A 20008-nucleotide genomic window follows, 5' to 3' on the forward strand; every position below is an offset into this window, starting at 1 on the left:
TAGCTCTGCTGTGCCTCAGCTCATTTTCTTTCACGGAGTAATCATTGAGAAATATTATTCCTGTCCCTCCCATGAGCATTCAAGGGCCATTCTCTGGAGACAGAGCTGTCCCTGGCATCCAGGAACCCTCCCCTCCCACCCAGGACATAATGACTTCAAAAGTCTGGCTCCTTGTGGGTCACAAACTCAATTCCATTAATACAATTAACTTAATTAAACTCACTTAATTAATACAATTAAGCCCAAACAATACAGCAACGTGGATCCAACCTATTTCCTTCTCCTTAGCTAGCTTTGATGTGAACCCTGCCTCCCGAGCAGAGACTCAGCTGAAACAATACAATGTCCCCGCTGCCTTCTAAAGAGTGTCACCTGTTTTCTTAAAATCTGAAATAGGGGGGAACTTAAGATCCAGCAGAACCCGTTGGGTTGTGCACAGAGGAAGGTCATTAGCCCCAGAGACAGCAGAGACCGCTGAGGGTTAATTGAACCAGACCGTCTTTCTAGTTTAAAAGAGCAAGATCCTGTTCTTTAGGGAGACTTCTCTTAGCCATGTAGCTTTCATGTATATCAAACTCCTTGTCTCAACCCCAGCAAATTAATGGGGGCTGAGCTATCACAAAAACTGGGTCATCATTTGTAATTGCTCTAAGCAGTAAGATGTAGCTCCTTCCAATCAAAGGTTGCCTTTCGTTCCTGTCAAAACCTTAATAAAGACAATCATTCTTGGGCCTGAACATAAGTGAGATTATGAAACCCAGCAACGAGGAAGCCATTAAAAAATTAATTTAGAGGAAAGTTAATTGCAGATTTAATATGGTGTTTTGCAACTTGGTCAAACAAAAATGTTTCTGCGTGATTAACAGTTATTTTTCAACAGCAGAGCACATTAAGCCCGAGGAAGTGATTTTTTTTCTTGTCAGCTTTTATTCTTCATACATTTATCTGAGGTTGTAAATAGACACGAATACTTTAGTGAATTCCATGGTTTAAAAAAAAAAAAAATGTTTCCAAAAATAGGAGCCAGAAAAGGAAGAGACTAGAGGAAATAATTCTGCTTATATGGCCCTAAAATGGTCCCGGGTTTACTCTCCTTGGGTTCTGACTTGAATCTGCCAAGCAATTCTTCTTAGACCAATTGTAAGTTTGGATTTGAATTGTAGAATTTCGATTTCTTGTAAATTCTTCCTGATTTTCAAGAACCTCAGACCCTCCAGGATAGACATCATCCCAACTTGTCATTCCCTGTGACAGCCTTGTCCTCTGGGGGGGCTGACTGCTCCACCCCACTCTTCCCAGCGCTCCAATCCCCCTCGGGGGGCTTTGCTAACTCAGAGACCCCCTGCCACTTGGGTGGCTCTTCCCAAGCCTGCAGCCCCTCCAGCGGCTGAGTTCCCAAGTGCCCGTGGGTCCCACTGTCGCGCTAGCAGTGAAGGTCACTGGGTTAGGAGGGCACCGCCCGCCTCCTCACCTCCCCCCACCAAAAAATGAGCCAAAGCGGCCACTTACCGTCCTCTGTCTTCCCAGTGCTCGGCGTCCTGTGGCCCCGGCATGCAGCAGAGGCGCGTGAGCTGTCAGATCGGGACGCACAGACCAGCGCGCGACACCCAGTGCGACCCCTTCGTGCGACCCGCGTCTGAGCGCGTCTGCCAGGGCCCGCCGTGCCCGCGCTTCACCTGGAGGGCCGAGCAGTGGCAGGAGGTGAGTGGGGACACCTGTCGCTTGCCCCGCCCCTGGCCGGCGTCACCTCCACCTTGGGAAGCCCGGGGCCCTGCAGCAGGGTGGCGTGGTGGCTGGCCCTTTCCCAAAGGCGGGCTGTCAAGTCTGCAGCATTCCCACCGCGGGGTGGGGAGCGCCCTGCAGAAGCTGCTCCTCCCCAGGCTCCGTGTGTCCCCAACGTCCTGGGTCTGACTGTGCCAGACAAGTTCTCCAGGCCTTGAGCCAAATGCCTAAAGATAAGACTCACAGGAGGGGCAGGCGGGAGGGACATGTTAACTCTGCAGGTCCAGATTGGGCCACTCTGTATTCTTGCAATAGCCGCCAGCCAGAAGGCAGACTGTAGGTAGGACCTGCTGTGTATTTTCCCCCTTTTTGCATGACTTGGGCTGTCGGATAGAAGACGGGTGCTCCTGTGAAACTGGGATTCACTAGTGAAGGATTTCCAGTGATTGTAAAAGAAGGACAGCATCTAAAACTCTTCCATGGGTGCAGAAATAAGCCGGACTTACTCCCCGCCCCATCCCCAGTTAATGTTTAGCTAAAGAAAACACTAAGTGTCCCTGGAGAAAAGTCTGGCTGGGAAGGTAAGACATTAATAAGAGGTGACCTCAGTTTCCAGAGCAAGTATGTGTGTGTTCTGATTGCACAAAGGGGGGAAAGAAAATGAAAAGCAAAACCACCTCCTCTGATGTTGCAATAAATAAAATTGCAAGCTGTTTAAAGCTCAAAGATAGGTCGGGAGTCCCCCGGACCCAGAATCGCTCTGGGAATGCACAGAAAGGGTTACAATTTGGGGAGCAAAGACACTATACTTGGTAGTGAGGTGGGTGCTTTGTGTTCATGTCACCTCACTCAATCTTTCTAACCACTAGATTAGATGAATATTATTATCATCATCCCATTTTATAGATGAGAAAACTGAGGTTCTGAGAGTCCGTGTCACATACTAATCACCGGGAAGAAGCAAAAGTTGGGATCTTAAGTTTGTTTTCTTAACTATGATGAGATGTCCACCTGCATTCTTTTTTTATTTGGAAGGGGGGGTTACCAGGAACTAAACTCAGGAGCACTCAACCACTGAGCCACATCCCCAGCCCATGAGGCAGGTCTGCGTCCATCAGAGGGTAGCGGGCAGCAGTGCCTACATCAGATACAGTTCCGGTTCGTTGCATGGGAGCCCTGTACGTTACTGGGAACCCGGAGACTTAGAACACAGACCTGGTTCCTACCCCAGCTCTGCTGCCTGCCAGCCACGAGACTCAGAGCAAGGATTCTAGATTTCTCTGAGTCTTGGCTTTACCGTCTGCAGGGTGGGGATAACAGGAACTCTGAGAAAGATAGAGAGAGGCATCAATTATGGTTTGGGAATTGGCATGTCCAATGCAGAAGAAACTGGAGGCTCCTTTGTCCCCCTGCCTTAATAATACCTCTTAATTCTCTTGCAATTGCCTTTTTCTTTTTTTGGTACCAGGGATTGAACCCAGGGGTACTTAACCACTGAGCCACATCCCCAGACATTTTTTATTTTTTTATTTAGAGACAGGGTCTCCCTGAGTTGCTTAGGGCCTCACTAAGTTGCTGAGGCTGGTCTTGAACTTGTGATCCTCCTGCCTCAGCCCCCACTGCTGGGGTGACAGGCGAGCACCACCACACCCGGCTTCTTCTCCGTGCAGTCCTTGTTTATTGGCTGCTTCCGCCCTGTCCCTCTCCATCTCACGCCAACTCTGCTCTGTGTGACTGCTCCAGGGAGTAGAAGTAAGAGAGCATTGAGAAATGGACCGAAGTGGACTGTTCAGGCTTCAGCTGGTTTCTGAACCTGCTAGAACCAATCACCAAACCCCACCCCAAGCTCCCTTGAGACTCCTTCTAAATCTCAAAAAAAAAAAAAGGCGGAGAGGGGACCTTGCCCCAGAAGCACTGATGAAATTCCTCTTTTCCTGTCATACAAAGTAAACCTGAAGTTTATGTCTTCACATACGCTGTGCAGATGGATCTTTGAAAATCTATCTTCAGATATTGCTTTCAATCTCTGAGTAAGAAGACCTGCCGAGCGCAGTGGCTCACACCTGTCATCCCAGTGGCTCAGAGGCTGAGGTGGGAGGCTGAGGCAGGAGGATGTGAATTCAAAGCCAGCCTCAGCAACTTAGTGAGGCCCTAAGCAACTTATTGAGACTCTAACTCTAAATAAAATATAAAAAGGGCTGGGGATGGGGCTCAGTGGTTAAGCACCCCTGGGTTCAATCCCTGGTACCAAAAAACAGAAGAAGAAGACCTAAGGACACAGTCTGGCTGGGACCTGTGTTTAAGACATTTCCAGAGATTAACCAAGAGAAGAGACCCCACTAACAATGGAGGGCAGCTCCGAGAGTCTCCCTCCTGCCCCCGAGCTTGAGAGTTTGGAGGAGGACCTGGGGTCACGGGAGGCTGTGTGCTGTGGCAGAGGGATGCTCAGGGCAGCTGGAAGCTTGAGAAATCCATCCGGACCTTCATGTCCTCATGTAAAAGGCTGTTGGTGGCCTGCTCAGAATGTCCCCAGGGCAGCACAGTGGAGAGGGAGTGTCCACGGTGCCTGAGAACCTGAGCTGACCAGATCAGGAGCCCAGATCAGGAGCCGTGTGACCCTTTGCACGTCCGACCTGTTTGCCTGGGGCCACCTGATGGGATCCTTGATTGTTCCTACCTCTGTGGTCACAGGTGTCCTGGTTAAACAGTAAGGAGGGTGGTTGCTTCCCCATGCAGCCCACTCCTGGCCCCTAGAGCACAGGCACCCCCACGGCTCTGTCTTGTTCTCCTGGGACCCTCTCACTCAGGCACATGTTTTGACTTTCCTCCCTAATGACCCTCGACCTGATCTGGGGAGCAGGCCCAGAGCAACATCCGGGCCCCCAGGGTGGGACAGCTGGAGTTCCCTGGACAGGACCCTCTCTCTTAGTGGTTCTTGGCAAACACCTACATCTTGTGGCATGTTGCGAGTATCTTGTGCTTTCTGCTCCTCTCTCTGAGGTAGTAAACTCACCTGTACGTTGGTGAGATGTCTTGTTTCAGCACGTGACCCCCTTTCCTTGTCAGAAAGGCATCTGCCTTGATAAGCAAGACCTCTGCAGCTCTGCCCACCTGCTCCTGGCCCAGCAGAGGAACGTGGTTTTGCTCATGCAGATCTGGACTCCGAGGACGAGCAGGATGTCTTAGTGATCTTCACGATGGTCACAGTGGGGTGGGACCAGGGTGGGATGTGGACACAGGGCTCCTATCACTCAGTACTTCATTTGATAAATCCGTATGGCCACTTGCAAAGCTCCACGTACTGTGCTTTAGGAAGGCGTTTAAAATCCCAGTCCTCAAATCATGCCATCCAAGAACCCCGACTGCTTGAGCAGGGCCCCCCTTTAGCATTTGGAGTTGTCCTTGGCCTCCTCTTCTTTCCCTGAGATATACTCAAGTATATTCTGTGAGGAACCCATGTCTGCTCACAGAGCTGTACAGGTGGCCCTAGGTGCTAAGCCCGGTGACCACCAGTGAGCAACTGAGTGACACTCAGGACACCGAGCTGACAGTAGTTGCAGCACTGTGTGGCACAGTAGGGAGGGAAGCTGGGTACGGAGCCCTCCGGGCTGTGTGTCGGTCCCCAGCCCAGAACCGGGCCTGCTGTGAATACTGACTGACTGACTGACTGAGTGACGTCAAAGTTGTAAAATGTCTCTATGGTAACATTTCTGCCTCCTTTTTTCCTTAGAAGTCTGTTAATCAGGGGGCAGAAATGTCCAAATTTGCTGGGCACGGAGATGCGTGCCTGTAATCCCAGGGGAGGCTGAGGCAGGAGGATCGAGAATTCAAAGCCAGCCTCAGCCACTCAGGGAGGCCCTAAGCCATTCAGTGAGACCCTGACTTTAAAATGAGCTTTAGAAGCCCTTGGTGATTTAAAAACAGTTTACTGTGGGGTGGGGGATTTTCCATCATTGCATCTCATAATATAAAAATTTAAAATCTTTGCTGGGTGTGGTGCTACACACCTGTACTCTCAGCGGCTCAGGAGGCTGAGGCAGGAGGATCATAAGTTCAAAGCCAGCCTCAGCAAAAGTGAGGCCCTAAGCAACTCAGTGAGGGCTGGGGTTGGGGCTCAGTGGTTCAGTGCCCCTGAGTTCAATCCCTGGTACCCCCCCCCCCCAAAAAAAAAACCCTTAAGGTCACACGAGGAACCCTGGGTTCCACCTTTGGTCTGTGATTTCTCCCTCTGTATGCTCTGCAGGCATTGTGACTCTAGAAGTGACAGAGTCTTTCCTCCTTGGAGAAAATCAACAATCTCAAAAGGCAGAGCCTGTGAATATCACATGACCGGTCTCCCCCTATGGTTAGGGAACTGCACCAAAAAGTATATTTGAAAGTATAAAGCAACCTGATTACAATCATTGAGGACAGACAATTTCCACCTGTCGCATTAAATGATCCTGTTTAGACCGGCACCCCATGGCTTTCCTACCTGGCTTAGCAAAATAGTACCCTTAAAGAGTTTATTTTAGGGCTTCCTCAACCTCCAATTTGGAAAGCTATTTCCCTGCTGTTAATTTTAGCACATTTAAAGGCACATGCAGCCCGAAGCACCCCGAGCAACCTACCCCACTGAGTCCAGCCCTGTGATTATTCTCCTCCTGAATTACACAGTGCGCTGGAATTCACGGAGGCTGCAGGTGTTTCTTATGCATTTATTGGAGGTTTTCCTCTAAAAGCTATAATGGAATCAGAGAAAGCCTTTTGGACATTAAAATAAGACTCCTTGAACTTCCTGGCCGCTTTCTAGAACATTCTAGAGATTGTATTCCAGGACATGCCGAGGAGTCCTAAGTCAGGAGTCCGAGGAGGCATCACAGCAGACGCTGCTGAACCCCCAGTCGCACGGCAGGACTTGTTTTCTAGTTACCCAGCCCCCACCATCTCATTAGGATTAAAGATTCCAGGACAAAACCCTCCTCACGTGACTCTCAGAGCTGCTGTTGACCAGTTCCAAGGCATGGGCCAGTCACTGATTTACCTGGCTTAATTTTTAATTTTCTGAAAAGGGAGAGGTTTTCCCAGCTCACTTCTCTACTCGTGGTCAAATAGCTGTCCTGGTAGTTAACAGGGATTGAACTCAGGGGCACTGAACCAACTGTTCCTCAAGACGCAGGGACAGGCACGTAGCAGGCAGAGAGCATTCAGGAGTCTGGGTGCTGCTGCTCTCAGCCGTTACTGATTGACACCAAGTGAGCCTTGGGGTTAAGGAAAAGGAGCCAGAGCCCTGGAACGTGTAGTCCAGGTCGGCTGCTCACTGATCACTGTCTTCTCTGAGTCACCCAAGTCTTTCCTTTTTAAGGCATTACTTTTTCCACGCATAGCTACAAATTTCTTCTGCAGCTATCTGCACACTTTTTGGTTTGGTTTTTTGTTTTTCTGGTACCAGGGATAGAACCCAGGGGTGCTTAACCACGGAGCCCTATCCCCAGCCCCTTTTATATTTTATTTTGAGACAGGGTCTGGCTGAATTGCTGAGGGCCTTGCTAAGTTGCTGAGGCTGGCCTCAAACTTTTGATCCTCCATCCTCAGCCTCGAGAGCCGCTGGGATCACACGCCTGGCTTACTAATGAAAAAACAAAAACATTATCCCTTCGAAATCACTGCCAGCTTAGTTCAGGAAAACAGACCCCCAAAATCACTGAGGCAGGGGTGAGCCGGGGAAGCAGGCCCTTCCTTGACATGATGTTTGCTCCCCCAGGCTCTCCTCAAAGTGGTTTTAAGTCAGATTTGTCCTCTGGGAAATGAGGATCCACATTCCAGACTCTTGAGATTTTGCTTCCAAGCAAGCAATTTTAAGTTCACGAATAATGAGAAGCTAACAGCACATAGCAGGAGATGGCTTCTGCTCCCTAAAGGAACAAAGTCATTCCTGAAGGACCCACAGCCATTCCCTTCTTAGAGGTCTACCCCAAAGAATTGAAATCAGGCCAGGTGCAGTGGCACATCTATAATCCCAGCCACCCAGGAGGCTGAGGCAGGAGGGTCGCATATTCAAACCCAGCCTCAGCAACTTAGCAAGGCCCTAAGTGACTCAGTGAGACCCTGTCTCTAAATAATAATAATAATAATAATAATAAGATAGGGCTAGAGACATGGCTCAATGGTTAAGTGCCCCTGAGATTAATCCCTGGTACCAAAAATAAAACATAAGATTTGAAACCGGGTTTACCTGTCTGTCCATGAATGTTCATAGTAACATTACTCAAAAATGTCCATCGGGCAGATTAGGAAAAACCTCTCTGAGTGAGGTTGGATCTCAAATGCCTTGGGGGCAAGTCTGTCTGTGAGAGGTGAGATCTGAGGCTCTCCTTGGACTCCTAAATTAGAAAATTCACTGATTGTTAGATAACCCAGGGCAACAGGTTTATCACTGGGGTTAAGGAAATGGACACTGGGCTCAGCACATGTGTCTATCAGCTCCCAAAGTCATCTGGAGTCTTAAAGAGAGAGACAGGGACTCTTTAGAAAGAACAGGTTTTGGTGAGCTCAGCAACACATCAGCAAGATGAGACTTCTAAGGTGGAGTTTGCTGTTGGTTGAAGCAAAAAAGATACGAACTTTGTGGACAACACAGAGATCATTCTAGAACAAAATATATCCTTAGCCTTCTTTTCCAGTCTTGACTGATAGGAGCAAACATGTGTGACCAGGGATGAGTTACTTAAGGCTCTTAAAATCCCAGTTTCTTGCCAGGCACAGTGGTGCATGCTGTAATCTCAGGGGCTCTGGAGGCTGAGGCAGGAGGACTGAAAGTTCAAAGCTGGCCTCAGCAACTTAGCAAGGCTCTAAGCAACTCAGTGAGACCCTGTCTCTAAATAAAATACAAAAAAGGGCTGGGGATGTGGCTCAGTGGTCGAGTGCCCCTGAATTCAATTCCTGGTTAAAAAAAAAAAAAAAAATCCCAGTTCCTTTATCTGAAATGTAGAAATTATAGAAAACCCTAAATCTCACTTTCTTACTATTATCCTTAGTGCTTAAACAGGAGCGCCTCCCTGAGACCCTGGAACTCCCTGTTCTCGTCCACTCTCCCCCACCAGGACCTGCCCTGGGCCTGGCCATTGGCGGAGACTTGGTGAATACTGTGTGGGTGATTGGGGGTGTGAACCGTCCACCCTGGAGTAGGTCAGGCTGTGGCCAGGACAGCACATTTCCACGTCTGTGGGGCTTCCTAGGGAGAGGTGGGACTTGTCATTTGTGGTTCCCCGGGATAGGAGATAGGGCAAGGGCTGGAATCAGCACCCATCACCACATTCCTGGCACCAGAGGTATTCAGATGGCAGTTGGGTGACCCCGGGCTTTGGTTTTAAAGGCAAGTCTGCATTTGGGTAGGTGTTGAGTTTTCAGGCCTGAGGGCCTTTCCAAGACTGAGAGTCACTCCTTCACCTTTCCTTTCCTTATCGGCTCATCCGTGCCCTGGGGAGCCGAGGGTGAAAAATGGAGAGCTCTGACATCCTGCTTCAGGATCTCAGGGTTTTTTCTTATTTGTTCTTTTTAGATATACCTGAGAATATATTGAATTTTGACATATTATACATACATGGAGTCTAACTTCCCATTCTTGTGGTTGGACATGATGTGGAGTTTCCCTGGTCGTGTGTTCATATATGAACACAGGAAAGTTCTGTCCCATTCATTCCACTGTCTTTCCTGTTCCCATCCCCCTCCCTTCTCTTCATTTCCCAATGAAATTCTATTCTTCCCTACCTACCTTCCCTTGTTGTGTGTTAGCATGTGCACATCAGAGAGAATATTCAGTCTTTAATTTTTGGGGATTGGCTTTTTTCACTTAGCATGGTAGTCCCCTGTTCCATCCATTTACCAGCAAATGCCATAATTTCATTCTTCTTTAAGGCTGAGTAATATTCCATTGTGTATAGGTACCACAGTTTCTTTATCCATTCATCTGTCCGTAGGGCATCTAGGTTGGTTCGATAGCTTGGCTATTGTGGATTGAGCTGCTTATAAACATGAAGGTGTAGGCCCAAAGTAGGCCCAAAATAGGCCCAGTTCTCCACCATGTTGACTTTGGAACCAACTTCCTCAACAAGACAGGAAGTAAAATCAAGAATCAAACTAAAAAGCTTCTTTACAGCAAAGGAAACCATCAAAAATGTGAACACAGAACCTATAGAATGGAAGAAAATCTTTACCACCTGCACCTTAGATAGAGCATTAATATTCAGGCTATACAAAGAACTCTAAAAACTACACACACACACACACACACACACACACACACACACACACAAACCAGGGCTGGGCTGAAGCTGGTGCTGAGCGCTCGCCTAGCACGTGTGAGGAGGCCCTGGGTTAGATCCTCAGCACCACATAGAAATGAATAAATAAATATTAAATAAAAAAGTATTGTGTCCATCTACAACTACAAAAAATAAATAAGTAAAACAGCCCGATCAATCAGTGGGCAAAGGAGCTGAACAGGGACTTCTCAGAAGACGGGGCCTCAGCCTTAGGAGCTCAGAACCAGGTGGCCAGGTAACAGCAGGCAGCCCGGGACAACGGAGGTCGGGCCTCACCTTCTCTCCCACCTCTGTGTCCTTGCAGTGCACCAAGACCTGCGGGGAGGGCTCGCGGTTCCGCCGGGTGCTGTGCGTGGACGCCCGCGAAGGGGAGGTGCACAGCGCGCACTGCGCCCCCGGCCAGCGGCCAGCCGAGCGCGAGAGCTGCAGCCTGCAGCCCTGCGAGTACGTGTGGATCACGGGCGAGTGGTCAGAGGTACGGTCCCGGGGACACGTGGGGCGCCTCCAGGTCAGCCTGGCCTGGGAGCAGCTGAGGGAAGGGACAGGGACCCACCTCCCAGCTCTGCCCTGAGAACCCTTGTGCTCTCGGGTGGGTCCTGGGTGCAAATTGGGGAGATCTGCAGCAGGGTCTCAGTTCCCTCAACTCCTCCTGCTACAGACTCCGCTGGATGAGATGATGAGTTGTGACAGGGACTGCAAGAAGATCCTTAGCAGCATAGTGAGACCCAGGCTTACATTTTAAAAAGTAAATAAAAATTAAGAAGGGCTGGGTGCAGTGGTGCACACCTGTAATCCCAGTGGCTGGGGAGGCTGAGGCAGGAGGATCTCTAGTTCAAAGCCAGCCTCAGCAACTCAGTGAGGCCCTAAGCAGCTCAGCTAGACTCTGTCTCTAAATAAAATACAAAATAGAGCTGGGCTTAATAGTTAAATGCCCTTGAATTCAATTCCCAGTTTAAAAAATAAAATAAAATTTAAGAGAAAGGTTGGGGATGTGTAGTCTAGCAGTAAAGCACCCCAGAATCTAATCCTCAGTACCAAACTAAGTATATAAGTATTAAAAAGAAATCATAAGGTTTACAAGGCAGGGTGGCCTATGCCTATAATCCCAGCAGCTCCGAAGGCTGAGGCAGGAGGATTGCATGTTCAAAGCCAGCCTCAGCAAAAGAGAGGCCCTAAGCAACTCAGGGAGACCCTGTCTCTAAATAAAATACAAAATAGGGCTGGGGTTGGGGCTCAGTGGTCCAGTGACCCTGAGTTCAATCCTTGCCCCCCGCCAAAAAAAAAAAATCATAAGGTTTGAAAAGAAGATGATCATGCTATCACTTGTGTGGACTGACCGATAGAGAGGGGTGTCTAGGTAGGCAGAGTAGAGGGGTGTACAGGGGAGATAGACCCCTGAGGTTCTTTGGATATCACAGAAGATCGCTGTTTCTCTGGGCAAAATTGGTGAAATGGGAAATCCACATTGGCCTTGCCAGACGTGACTGGCCTGGCCTGCACAGGGTTGGAAATAGCAACGGCACAAACGAGGCTGCATTGGGGAGTTAGGAGGCCTCACACAAAAGCCCAGCTGTGTGGCCTCTCTGGGGAAATCAGGGAAGAGGGGCCACGTTTCTGGACAGCTGGGCCAGGAAGGAAGAGAACCCGCTGGAGTTACGCGGCCGGACGGCAGGGGTCCTGGCTGAGGAGTGGTCCTGCCCTGCCACACCCTGTGCCTCTGTAGGGTGAAGGGATACCGGGTCAAGCTATTAGGAAACAGACGGACAGTTCCCCAGGCAGGAGCATGTGACCCAGGTGAGAGTTCAGAAGTCTTTGCCGTCGAGTTTGAGGCCTGCATCCCAACTGTCCTGAGGCCAGGGAGGTGGAAGGGATTCATGGGAAGTGGCTCCTCTGGTCTTCTCTTTGCCCCTTATTTCTTCATCAGACAGCGTCCCCAACTTCTGTCCCCAAGGCTTTCGCAGGAAGCCACCCCTGGCTCTCAGGGGAAAAGACATCCTGCCTTTCCTCCCTCTCTCCCGCTTGAGGGCTCTGTCCCTGTGACTGTGGACTCCTCTGCTTCCTGGGGACTCTGCTTCTTGACTTGAGCTCCATCAAGTGCTACTCAGTTGAGAGCTGGCTGGAGCTGCTGTGCCTCTCACTGGCCAAGACTCACAGCCTCCTCTCGGCCTCTATGACAGCCTCTTCTCAGCCTTCTATGATAGCCTCCTCCCAGCCTTCTATGATAGCCTCTCTCAGCCTCTATGACAACCTCCTCTCAGCCTCTATGACAGCCTCCTCTCAGCCAATCTTCTATGTGCTGCTTTTTCATGTTAAAAGAGTTTGCATTTCTTTCTAAGACTTCAGTCAAGTCACTCTTATAGCTTTAATACAACACGAAACCCTTGACAGAGGAGATAGAAAGATTTAAAAAAAAATAATAGTCCCACACTTCATCGGATTTTCAGCTGTATTATGAATTTAAAACTGTGCAGATCTGCAGACGGTCTAGAAGCCTTAAAACAGGACCAGACACAGACGGAAGGACCACAAGGAAGGGAGCTTACAAGGGGAGACATGCAGAGAGGGGTTGGCAGAGCAATTCCTTCTAGAAGGATCTGTGAACATGCAAGTGCCACCGCAAGGCATGCTCTGTCCCTGGGACCTCTGCTCCTAGAGAGCTCTCTGTGTCCTTCTGGAGGTCACCCCCTCTAGGTTGGCAGAGAACAGAGAAAGACCTGCAAAGACAAGCTCCACCCCAGACAGAGATGCCCTCCAGTGAGGCCTAGAGGGTCCTGCTGGGAAGGAGACACCGTCCTGTGCTTTCTTTTTATTTTCTTTCTTTATATATTTGTTTATTTTATTTTATGATGGTTATTTTCTTGGGTGTGGTACCAGGGATTGAACCCGGGGATGCTTAACCACTGAGCCCCATCCCCAGCCCTTTTTGTAGATTTTCTAATTTAGAGACAGGGTCTTGCTGGATTGCTTAGGGCCTTGCCAAATTGCTGAAGCTGGCCTCAAACATGCGATCCTCAGCCTCCCCAGCTGCTGTGATTACCGGTGTGTGCCTCTGCACCTGGTTTATTTTCAAATTAGATCAGGAAGACAGCTCATGAAGAATCCCACATATAAGACCCGAACCAGGAGCACAGGCAGAACATGCATGATTTTCCCTCCTCAGAGAGGGGCCACTCAAACCCTTCAACACTCTGGTCTGCTTTGGTTGGAGGAACCCAGGAGCAAGGGACATTTTCACAAGGCTTTTAGCAGCTGGTTGAGAGGATCTGCTCTTCCCAGCTTCCTTTCAGAGAGTGGAGGCCTCTGAACCAAGCCTGGCCATACTTGGGGCTCAGTATCCTCAGCAAATAAGTGCCCGCCTGTGCCCCTCTGGAATGGCTGGTGGGCTGCTTTTGCTTGTGGTGTGTAGGGGCCAGGGCTCTCAGCACCCATCTTCTCAAACATACAGCCTCGTTGAAGTCAGGACAGACCAAGGTCGATGCCTGCAAGCACTGGTCAGCCCCGAGAGAGGCCCTAAGCAATCTTGTGAGACCCTGTCTCAAAATAAAAAATAAAAAGGGCTGGGGATGTGGCTCAGTGATTAAGCACCCCTGAGTTCAATCCCAGGTTCATCATCTCATCATCATCATAGTAAAAGGACTGGGGACATGGCCCATGGTAAAGAACCCTTAGAGTAACCCCCAGTACTGGGGGGCAGGAGGAAGCAAGATGATCCCTGGCCAGGGAGAGAAGAGACAGGCCCGTGTGGAAGCACTCAGTTCCCAGGGAAGGGACCCTCCCCCCAAGTCCCCTCTGGCTAAATGTTTGCATTCCACACTCAAAATGGCAGCTCATGGGTTGGCTGTCGGTGGCTTCTGTGATGTGGTGGCTGTAGGTTTGGAAGACCACAGTTTGGTGACAACTACGGATCCTCCTGCTCCTCCTCCCCTGGAGAGGCAGAGAGGGGTTGGAGGGACCCCAGTTCCCTGCAGTGGGAACCCCAGGTGTGGGAGTGTCCCAGGCTGCCTGTCCCCTGGGTGCCTGGGCTGCCTGTCCCCCGGGTGCCTGGGCTGCCTGTCCCCTGGGTGCCTGGGCCGCCCTGTGATGGACTTCGAGAGCTGGCCACGGGAGAGCCCCTAGGCACCTGGGAGGCAGGGCCAGCTGGAGAGCAACCCCCGGAGCCCTGCCTGAAGCTCCCTGGGGGCCCTCTGTCCCTGTCCACAGTGCTCGGTGACCTGCGGGAAGGGCTACCAGCAGAGGCTGGTGTCGTGCAGCGAGGTCTACGCGGGCAAGGACAGCTACCAGTACACCTACCAGGCCAGTGCCCCCTGCCCCGGCCCACAGCCCGCCAGCGTCCGCCCCTGCTACCCCGGGACCTGCCCCACCTCGGCCGCCTGGAGAGTCGGCAACTGGGGGAGCGTGAGTAGAGGGCCCCACCAGACCACACGTTAGTGCTGGGCTGCACAGAGCAGGAGAGGGGCCTCTCTGGTTTCTGACAGGACGGCTCTGTGCTTGGAAGCCACTTGGGCTGGAACTGAATCCCGGGTTGGCCACCTTCCAGGGCAATGTGAGCTGGACAGCTCTCGGTTTCCTCATCTAGACAGTGGGTGGAGGTGAAATGTCAATAAGCAAAAGGCTTAATATGTAAATGGTTAGAATGGCCAATTTTATCGTGTGTGTGTGTGTGTGTGTGTGTGTGTGTGTGTATTTTAATTACTTTTTTTTTTTTTTTTGGTACCAGGGATTGAACCCAGGGGCATTTAACCACTGAGCCACATCTCCAGCCCTATTTTGTACTTTATTTAGAGACAGGGTCTCACTGAGTTGCTTAGGGCCTCATTAAGACGCTGAGGCTGGCTTTGAACTCAGGATCTTCCTGCCTCAGCCTCCTTAGTTGCTGGGGTGACAGGTGTGCCACCGTGCCACACTTACTACCCTTTCCTTTCAAAGGAGGGCTGGGGGAGTCTCCCATTGCTGAAGAGCTTGCCTAACATGCACAAGGCTCTGGGTTTGATCCCCAGGACTTTAAAAATAAAACAACATGAAAAGCACTTGGAGTCTGGCCCTTGGCAGGAGTTACTGACGGTAGCAGCTATGTCTTGCAGCCTCTGTTCTCAGGGAGTCTGTAGGTTCTTGTTGTCCTGTGTTGGGAGTATGTCATGGTGTTACGGGTTCAACAAGGCAGAGGATTTTGAACTGAGTCAGCCCTGCTGGAGAACTGCTGCAGCCGCCTGCCTGGGCTATGAGACTCCCATTCTTAAAAGGTGATTAGGCACAAGTATGTGGTGACTTGTGCCAGACAGACCCAGTAGCACACGCCTGTAATCCCAGCAGCTCAGGAGGCTGAGGCAGGAGGATCACAAGTTCAAAGCCAGCCTCAGCAACTCAGCAAGTTTTAAAATTAAAAAGGGGCAGGGTGCTGGGACTGTAGCTTAATGGTACAGCTCCCTGGGTTCAATGCCCTGTGTCCAACATACACACACAAGTATAAGATGGTTAGAGTAAGTGGTTAGCATTTGAATCCTGGCCTCACCATGACATTAACAAATTCCCTAACATTTCAGCCTCAATTTCTCATCTGTAAAAACAGGGCAATGGTAGTCCTATCTCACAGGACTACTGTGCAGCCTGAATTTAAAAAAAAAAAAAAATGTATGTATGCATATAATCACATGTAATTTTACACATGTGTAAAAGTGTTTCCTGGGTATGTTGCGTACCTATGCAGAAAGCTAAAATGTGTATGTCTAAGGCTTAGCACAGAGACTGGTCCATAGTGAGTGCTCAGCACATGCCGGCTGCTTATCATCCATATGGGGTCTGAATGGTCACCCTGCCCGTGACGTCAGGGCTCTGAGCCCCGCCCGGCCAGAAGCCCATGCCAGCCTGGGTTGACAGCCTCCCGCTGACCCTGGTTTCCCTCGCAGTGCTCCGTGTCTTGCGGCGTCGGGGTGATGAGCAGATCGGTGCAGTGTTTAACCAACGAGGACCAGCCCAGCCACTTATGTCCCGCTGATCTGAAGCCAGAGGAACAAAAAACCTGCCATAATATTTATAACTGTAAGTGGTCTGACAGGAGCCCGTTCTCCAGCATTGGGAACGGGGTTCTTTGTTCATCTGTCTTAGAAACACAGTGGCAGGATTTTTTTTGCGGGGGGGTAACCAGGGATTGAACCCAGGGACACTCGACCTCTGAGCCCCATCCCCAGCCCCAGCCCTATTTTGTATTTTATTTAGAGACAGGGTCTCGCTGAGTTGCTTAGGGCCTCACTTTTGCTGAGGCTGGTTTTGAACTTGCGATCCTCCTGCCTCAGCCTCCCCAGCCTCTGGGATTAGAGGCGGGCACCACCACCCCAGGCCATAATACTATTGTTCAAAAAAATCCTCCCCTTTGCTCATACATCTTGGTGCCAAGGACGTCATCCATTTTATTGTCGGTCCCCACCCATCTGGGAGCATCCACTCCCTCTCTGCATTTCGGGTGTTCCAGGCGAGTTACCCCAGAACTGCAGGGAGGTCCAACGACTCACCGGTGCCAGAGACGACGGCGAGTACTTCCTGATCATCAGGGGGAAACCCCTGAAGGTGAGTGTCATCCGGGAGCCGTGTTTGGGGACCCATCTGTCCTATGTCCCCGAGCCGCTCCCCATGGCCTCCTCCGGCCTCCCTAGGTCTTCTGCGCGGGGATGAAGTCCGACCGCCCCAAGGAGTATGTGACGCTGGCCCGCGGGGACGCCGAGAACTTCTCCGAGGTCTACGGGCACAGGTAGGACAGCGGCTCAGAAACAGCCAGGCGATGCCCGGGGAGCCCCAGGAAACCGGGCCGTCCCCACCCCAGCCTCCTGTCCGAGCCTCCTGTCCTTCCCATAGGTTGCACAACCCCACCGAGTGTCCCTACAATGGGAGCCGCCGCGATGACTGCCCGTGCAGGAAGGATTACACGGCCGCCGGGTTTTCCAGCTTCCAGAAGATCAGGCTGGACGTGAGCAGCATGCAGATAGTCAGTGAGTTCGGGGCCACCCACTGTCGTGCGCGGAGGCTGGGGTGAGGCTGGAGGCCGAGGGCTTGCATTTCGGTAACCACAGTCCCCAGCTAGGATGCCCCAGGGCAGGGTCTGGTCTTCACTCCCTGTACTGTACCCGGCAGATTTATGATGAATGACCAAGTCCCAAGTCCCTTAGAAGGACCCCGTGGCAGTGTGGGAAATCGGGACAGCACCACAGACAAATGACACTTACTATGACCTGAGGATCAAGAAGGGCTCAGGCTGGGTTTGGTAGCTGCACGCCTGTAATCCCAGTAGCTCAGGAGGCTGAGGCAGGAGGACAGCCTCAGCAAAAGCAGGGACTAAGCAACTCAGGGAGACCCTGTCTCTAAATAAAATACAAAATAGGGCTGGGGATGGGGCTCAGTGGTTGAGGGCCCCTAAATTCAATCCCCAGTACCTCCCCCACCCCAAAAAGGGGTCAGCCAGAACAGGGCACGGTGGTACCCGCCTGTAATCCCAGCTGCTCACGGAGGTTGAGGCAGGAGGAGAGCAAGTTTGAGGCCAGCCTCAGCAATTTAAGGAGACTGTATGCAAACTAGTAAGCTCTTCTCTCAAAATAAAAATTAAAAAATAGGGTGGTGGACATGGCTCAGTGGTTAGGTGCCCCTGGGCTCAATCAAAAAACGAAAAAGAAAAAAACATGGTCAGCCAGGCACAGGGGTGTCAGCGTGAGGAAAGCAAAGGCGGAAGCAGAAACTTCTAGAACAGACAGTAGGTGCAAAGCCCCAGAGGTGAGCAGATTTTATCCCATCAGCTCCCACCAGCACAGTGCCCCCAAACACAGCGGAAACGAAACTCCACCTGATTGTCAATTTCCAGAAGAAACATGGAGCACGGAATGACCTTTTCTAACAAGCCTGCAGGAGGGCTTCTCCATGCTCTGGCCACCCTGCATTTCTGCTGGGGACATTAATCACCCAGAGTGCTTAAAGACAGCTCAACTATCCAAACATGCTCCCTCGAACAGAGGAAAAACGGAAATGATGAATAATGAATTTTTCCTCATTAACATTGAACCAGAATATGCATCGCTTTTCCTCTCGAGGTAGATTCAACCTGATTTGTTCCAACATATTTTTAATTGCCTTCGGCCGGACTGATGAGCACTCAAGGCACAGGGACTGCAGTTTCTCCCCTTGGAAGGCACCTCAGCCTGCAGAACAAAGCTCTCCCATTTCCCTCCCACCCGAGTGTGGTTCTCTGCAGAAAGATGAAGGGCTTTGGCCATTCCTGAAAAGAACAAAGCAGGCTGGGCTCAGTGGCGCAAACCTATGATCCCAGAGGCTCCGGAGGATGAGGCAGGAGGATCGCAAGTTCGAGGCCAGCCTCAGCACTTTAGCAAGGCTGTAAGCAACTTAGCAAAACCCTGTCTCTCAATACAATATAAAAAAGGGTTGGGGATGGGGCTCAGTGGTTAAGTGCCCCAAGATTCAATCTCTAGTTACCAAAAAGAAAAAGAAAAGAAAGAAAGAAAAGGTAGAAGATAAATAAAGATAAATAAACTCCGGCCTCCAGTCCCACTAGAAGACATGTCCGACGGCCTTCTCACTTTGATGGCTCCTAGGCGCTTGCAGAACTGGTCTCTGGAGCTGCGGCAGGGTTAAAAATGCAAGCTCTGGGTCAGCAGTATTTTAATCAGCTTTTTCTTGTTCCTTTTTTTTTAAAAAAAAAAAACTCCAGTTAGCTACACTTGGGAAACTGCCATTAATCATTTCAAGATGTGGGTTCTAATTGCTCCACATTTTGGCAATCAGGGTGCCCAGGCCACAGAAGGACAGATGGACCCTCGGGGGATAGGCCCTGAGTGGCTGGCAAAGCTCCCCTGGCCCCGGCCTTGAGCCTGGGAGGCAGAGTGACAGAAGGTCCCTCAGGGGTCGTGCCTTTCAGGGAGGAGACTCACCTATTTATTTATGTAGGACTAGATTCCAAAGTCCCGTGAAACTCCCTTTGGGCTTCCATACTGGGGGGAGAAGAGTCAGTGTCGATAAACCCCAGGAGCGAAGCTCTGTCTCCGAACCACAGATCTAAGGAGGAACCCCCGCAGCACATCTGGATCCAGTTACTGGCTAATCCTTGGAATTGTTTCTTTCTCTCCCATTCCTGCTCACTCCTCCTCTTCTCCTCTTCTTCCCTCTTTCTCCTCACTCATATCCTGTCCCTCTCTGCCTCCCTGCCCCCCTCTTCCCTTCCTCTCCCCTTAACCCTTTCTCCCCCCCAACAGCCACTGACCTACAGTTTGCAAGGACAAGTGAAGGGCACCCCGTGCCTTTTGCCACAGCTGGGGACTGCTACAGTGCTGCCAAGTGTCCACAGGTATGTCCTCAGAGCTTCGCCCCTTACCCAGCCTCCACGGCCCTGCCTACCCCAGGGCCACCCTCCTCGGTTAGCATATGCTTCTAAGGATGAAATGGGAACAGCTTCTCTGCAGGGTGTGTGGACATATGCATTAGTGGGTCTCGCAAATCTGTGCAGAGTCTAATCCAGTGATTCCATTCCCAAGAGTGATTCCCAACAAAGTAACCAGAGCTGCACGCCTGATCTCTGCATTTGGCAAAAGGCACCAAGTATAGCCGGGCATGGTGGTGCACACCTGTAATCCCTGTGGCTCAGGAGGCTGAGGCAGGAGGATCATAAGTTCAAGGTCAGCCTCAGAAACTTAGTGAGGCCCTAAACAACTCAGTGAGACCCTGTCTCAAAATAAAAAGGGCTGGGGCTGGGGCTGGGGCTCAGAGGTAGAGTGCTCGCCTAGCATGCCTGAGGCACTGGGTTCGATCCTCAGCACCACATGGAAATAAAGTAAAGATATTGTGTCCACCTATAACTGAAAAAATAAATATTTTTTAAAAAGGGCTGAGGATGTGGCTCAGTGGTTAAGCACCCCTGGGTTCAATTCCCAGTACAAAAAAAAAAAAAAAAAAAAAATGCCCCATGATTGATTTCAAGCTGTCAATCTGATGTC

At 50.6% G+C, this 20008-nt stretch overlaps 1 protein-coding gene across 2 annotated transcripts in view; it reads left to right on the forward strand.

Moving 5' to 3' along the window:
* The window catches only part of Adamts9 (ADAM metallopeptidase with thrombospondin type 1 motif 9), a 157095-nt gene that overhangs the window by 117648 nt on the left and 19439 nt on the right, over positions 1–20008 (forward strand). For both annotated transcript variants that reach the window (XM_027954537.2, XM_027954538.2), the window contains 8 exons: positions 1528–1701; positions 10330–10500; positions 14226–14420; positions 15929–16061; positions 16492–16586; positions 16673–16767; positions 16872–17005; positions 19271–19362. In XM_027954537.2, the coding sequence (XP_027810338.2) occupies positions 1528–1701; positions 10330–10500; positions 14226–14420; positions 15929–16061; positions 16492–16586; positions 16673–16767; positions 16872–17005; positions 19271–19362 (1089 nt within the window). The remainder of the gene's footprint in view (positions 1–1527; positions 1702–10329; positions 10501–14225; positions 14421–15928; positions 16062–16491; positions 16587–16672; positions 16768–16871; positions 17006–19270; positions 19363–20008) is intronic.

The sequence above is a fragment of the Marmota flaviventris genome, chromosome 1 (assembly GCF_047511675.1).
Source record: "Marmota flaviventris isolate mMarFla1 chromosome 1, mMarFla1.hap1, whole genome shotgun sequence".
In the NCBI taxonomy this organism is placed as follows: domain Eukaryota; kingdom Metazoa; phylum Chordata; class Mammalia; order Rodentia; family Sciuridae; genus Marmota; species Marmota flaviventris.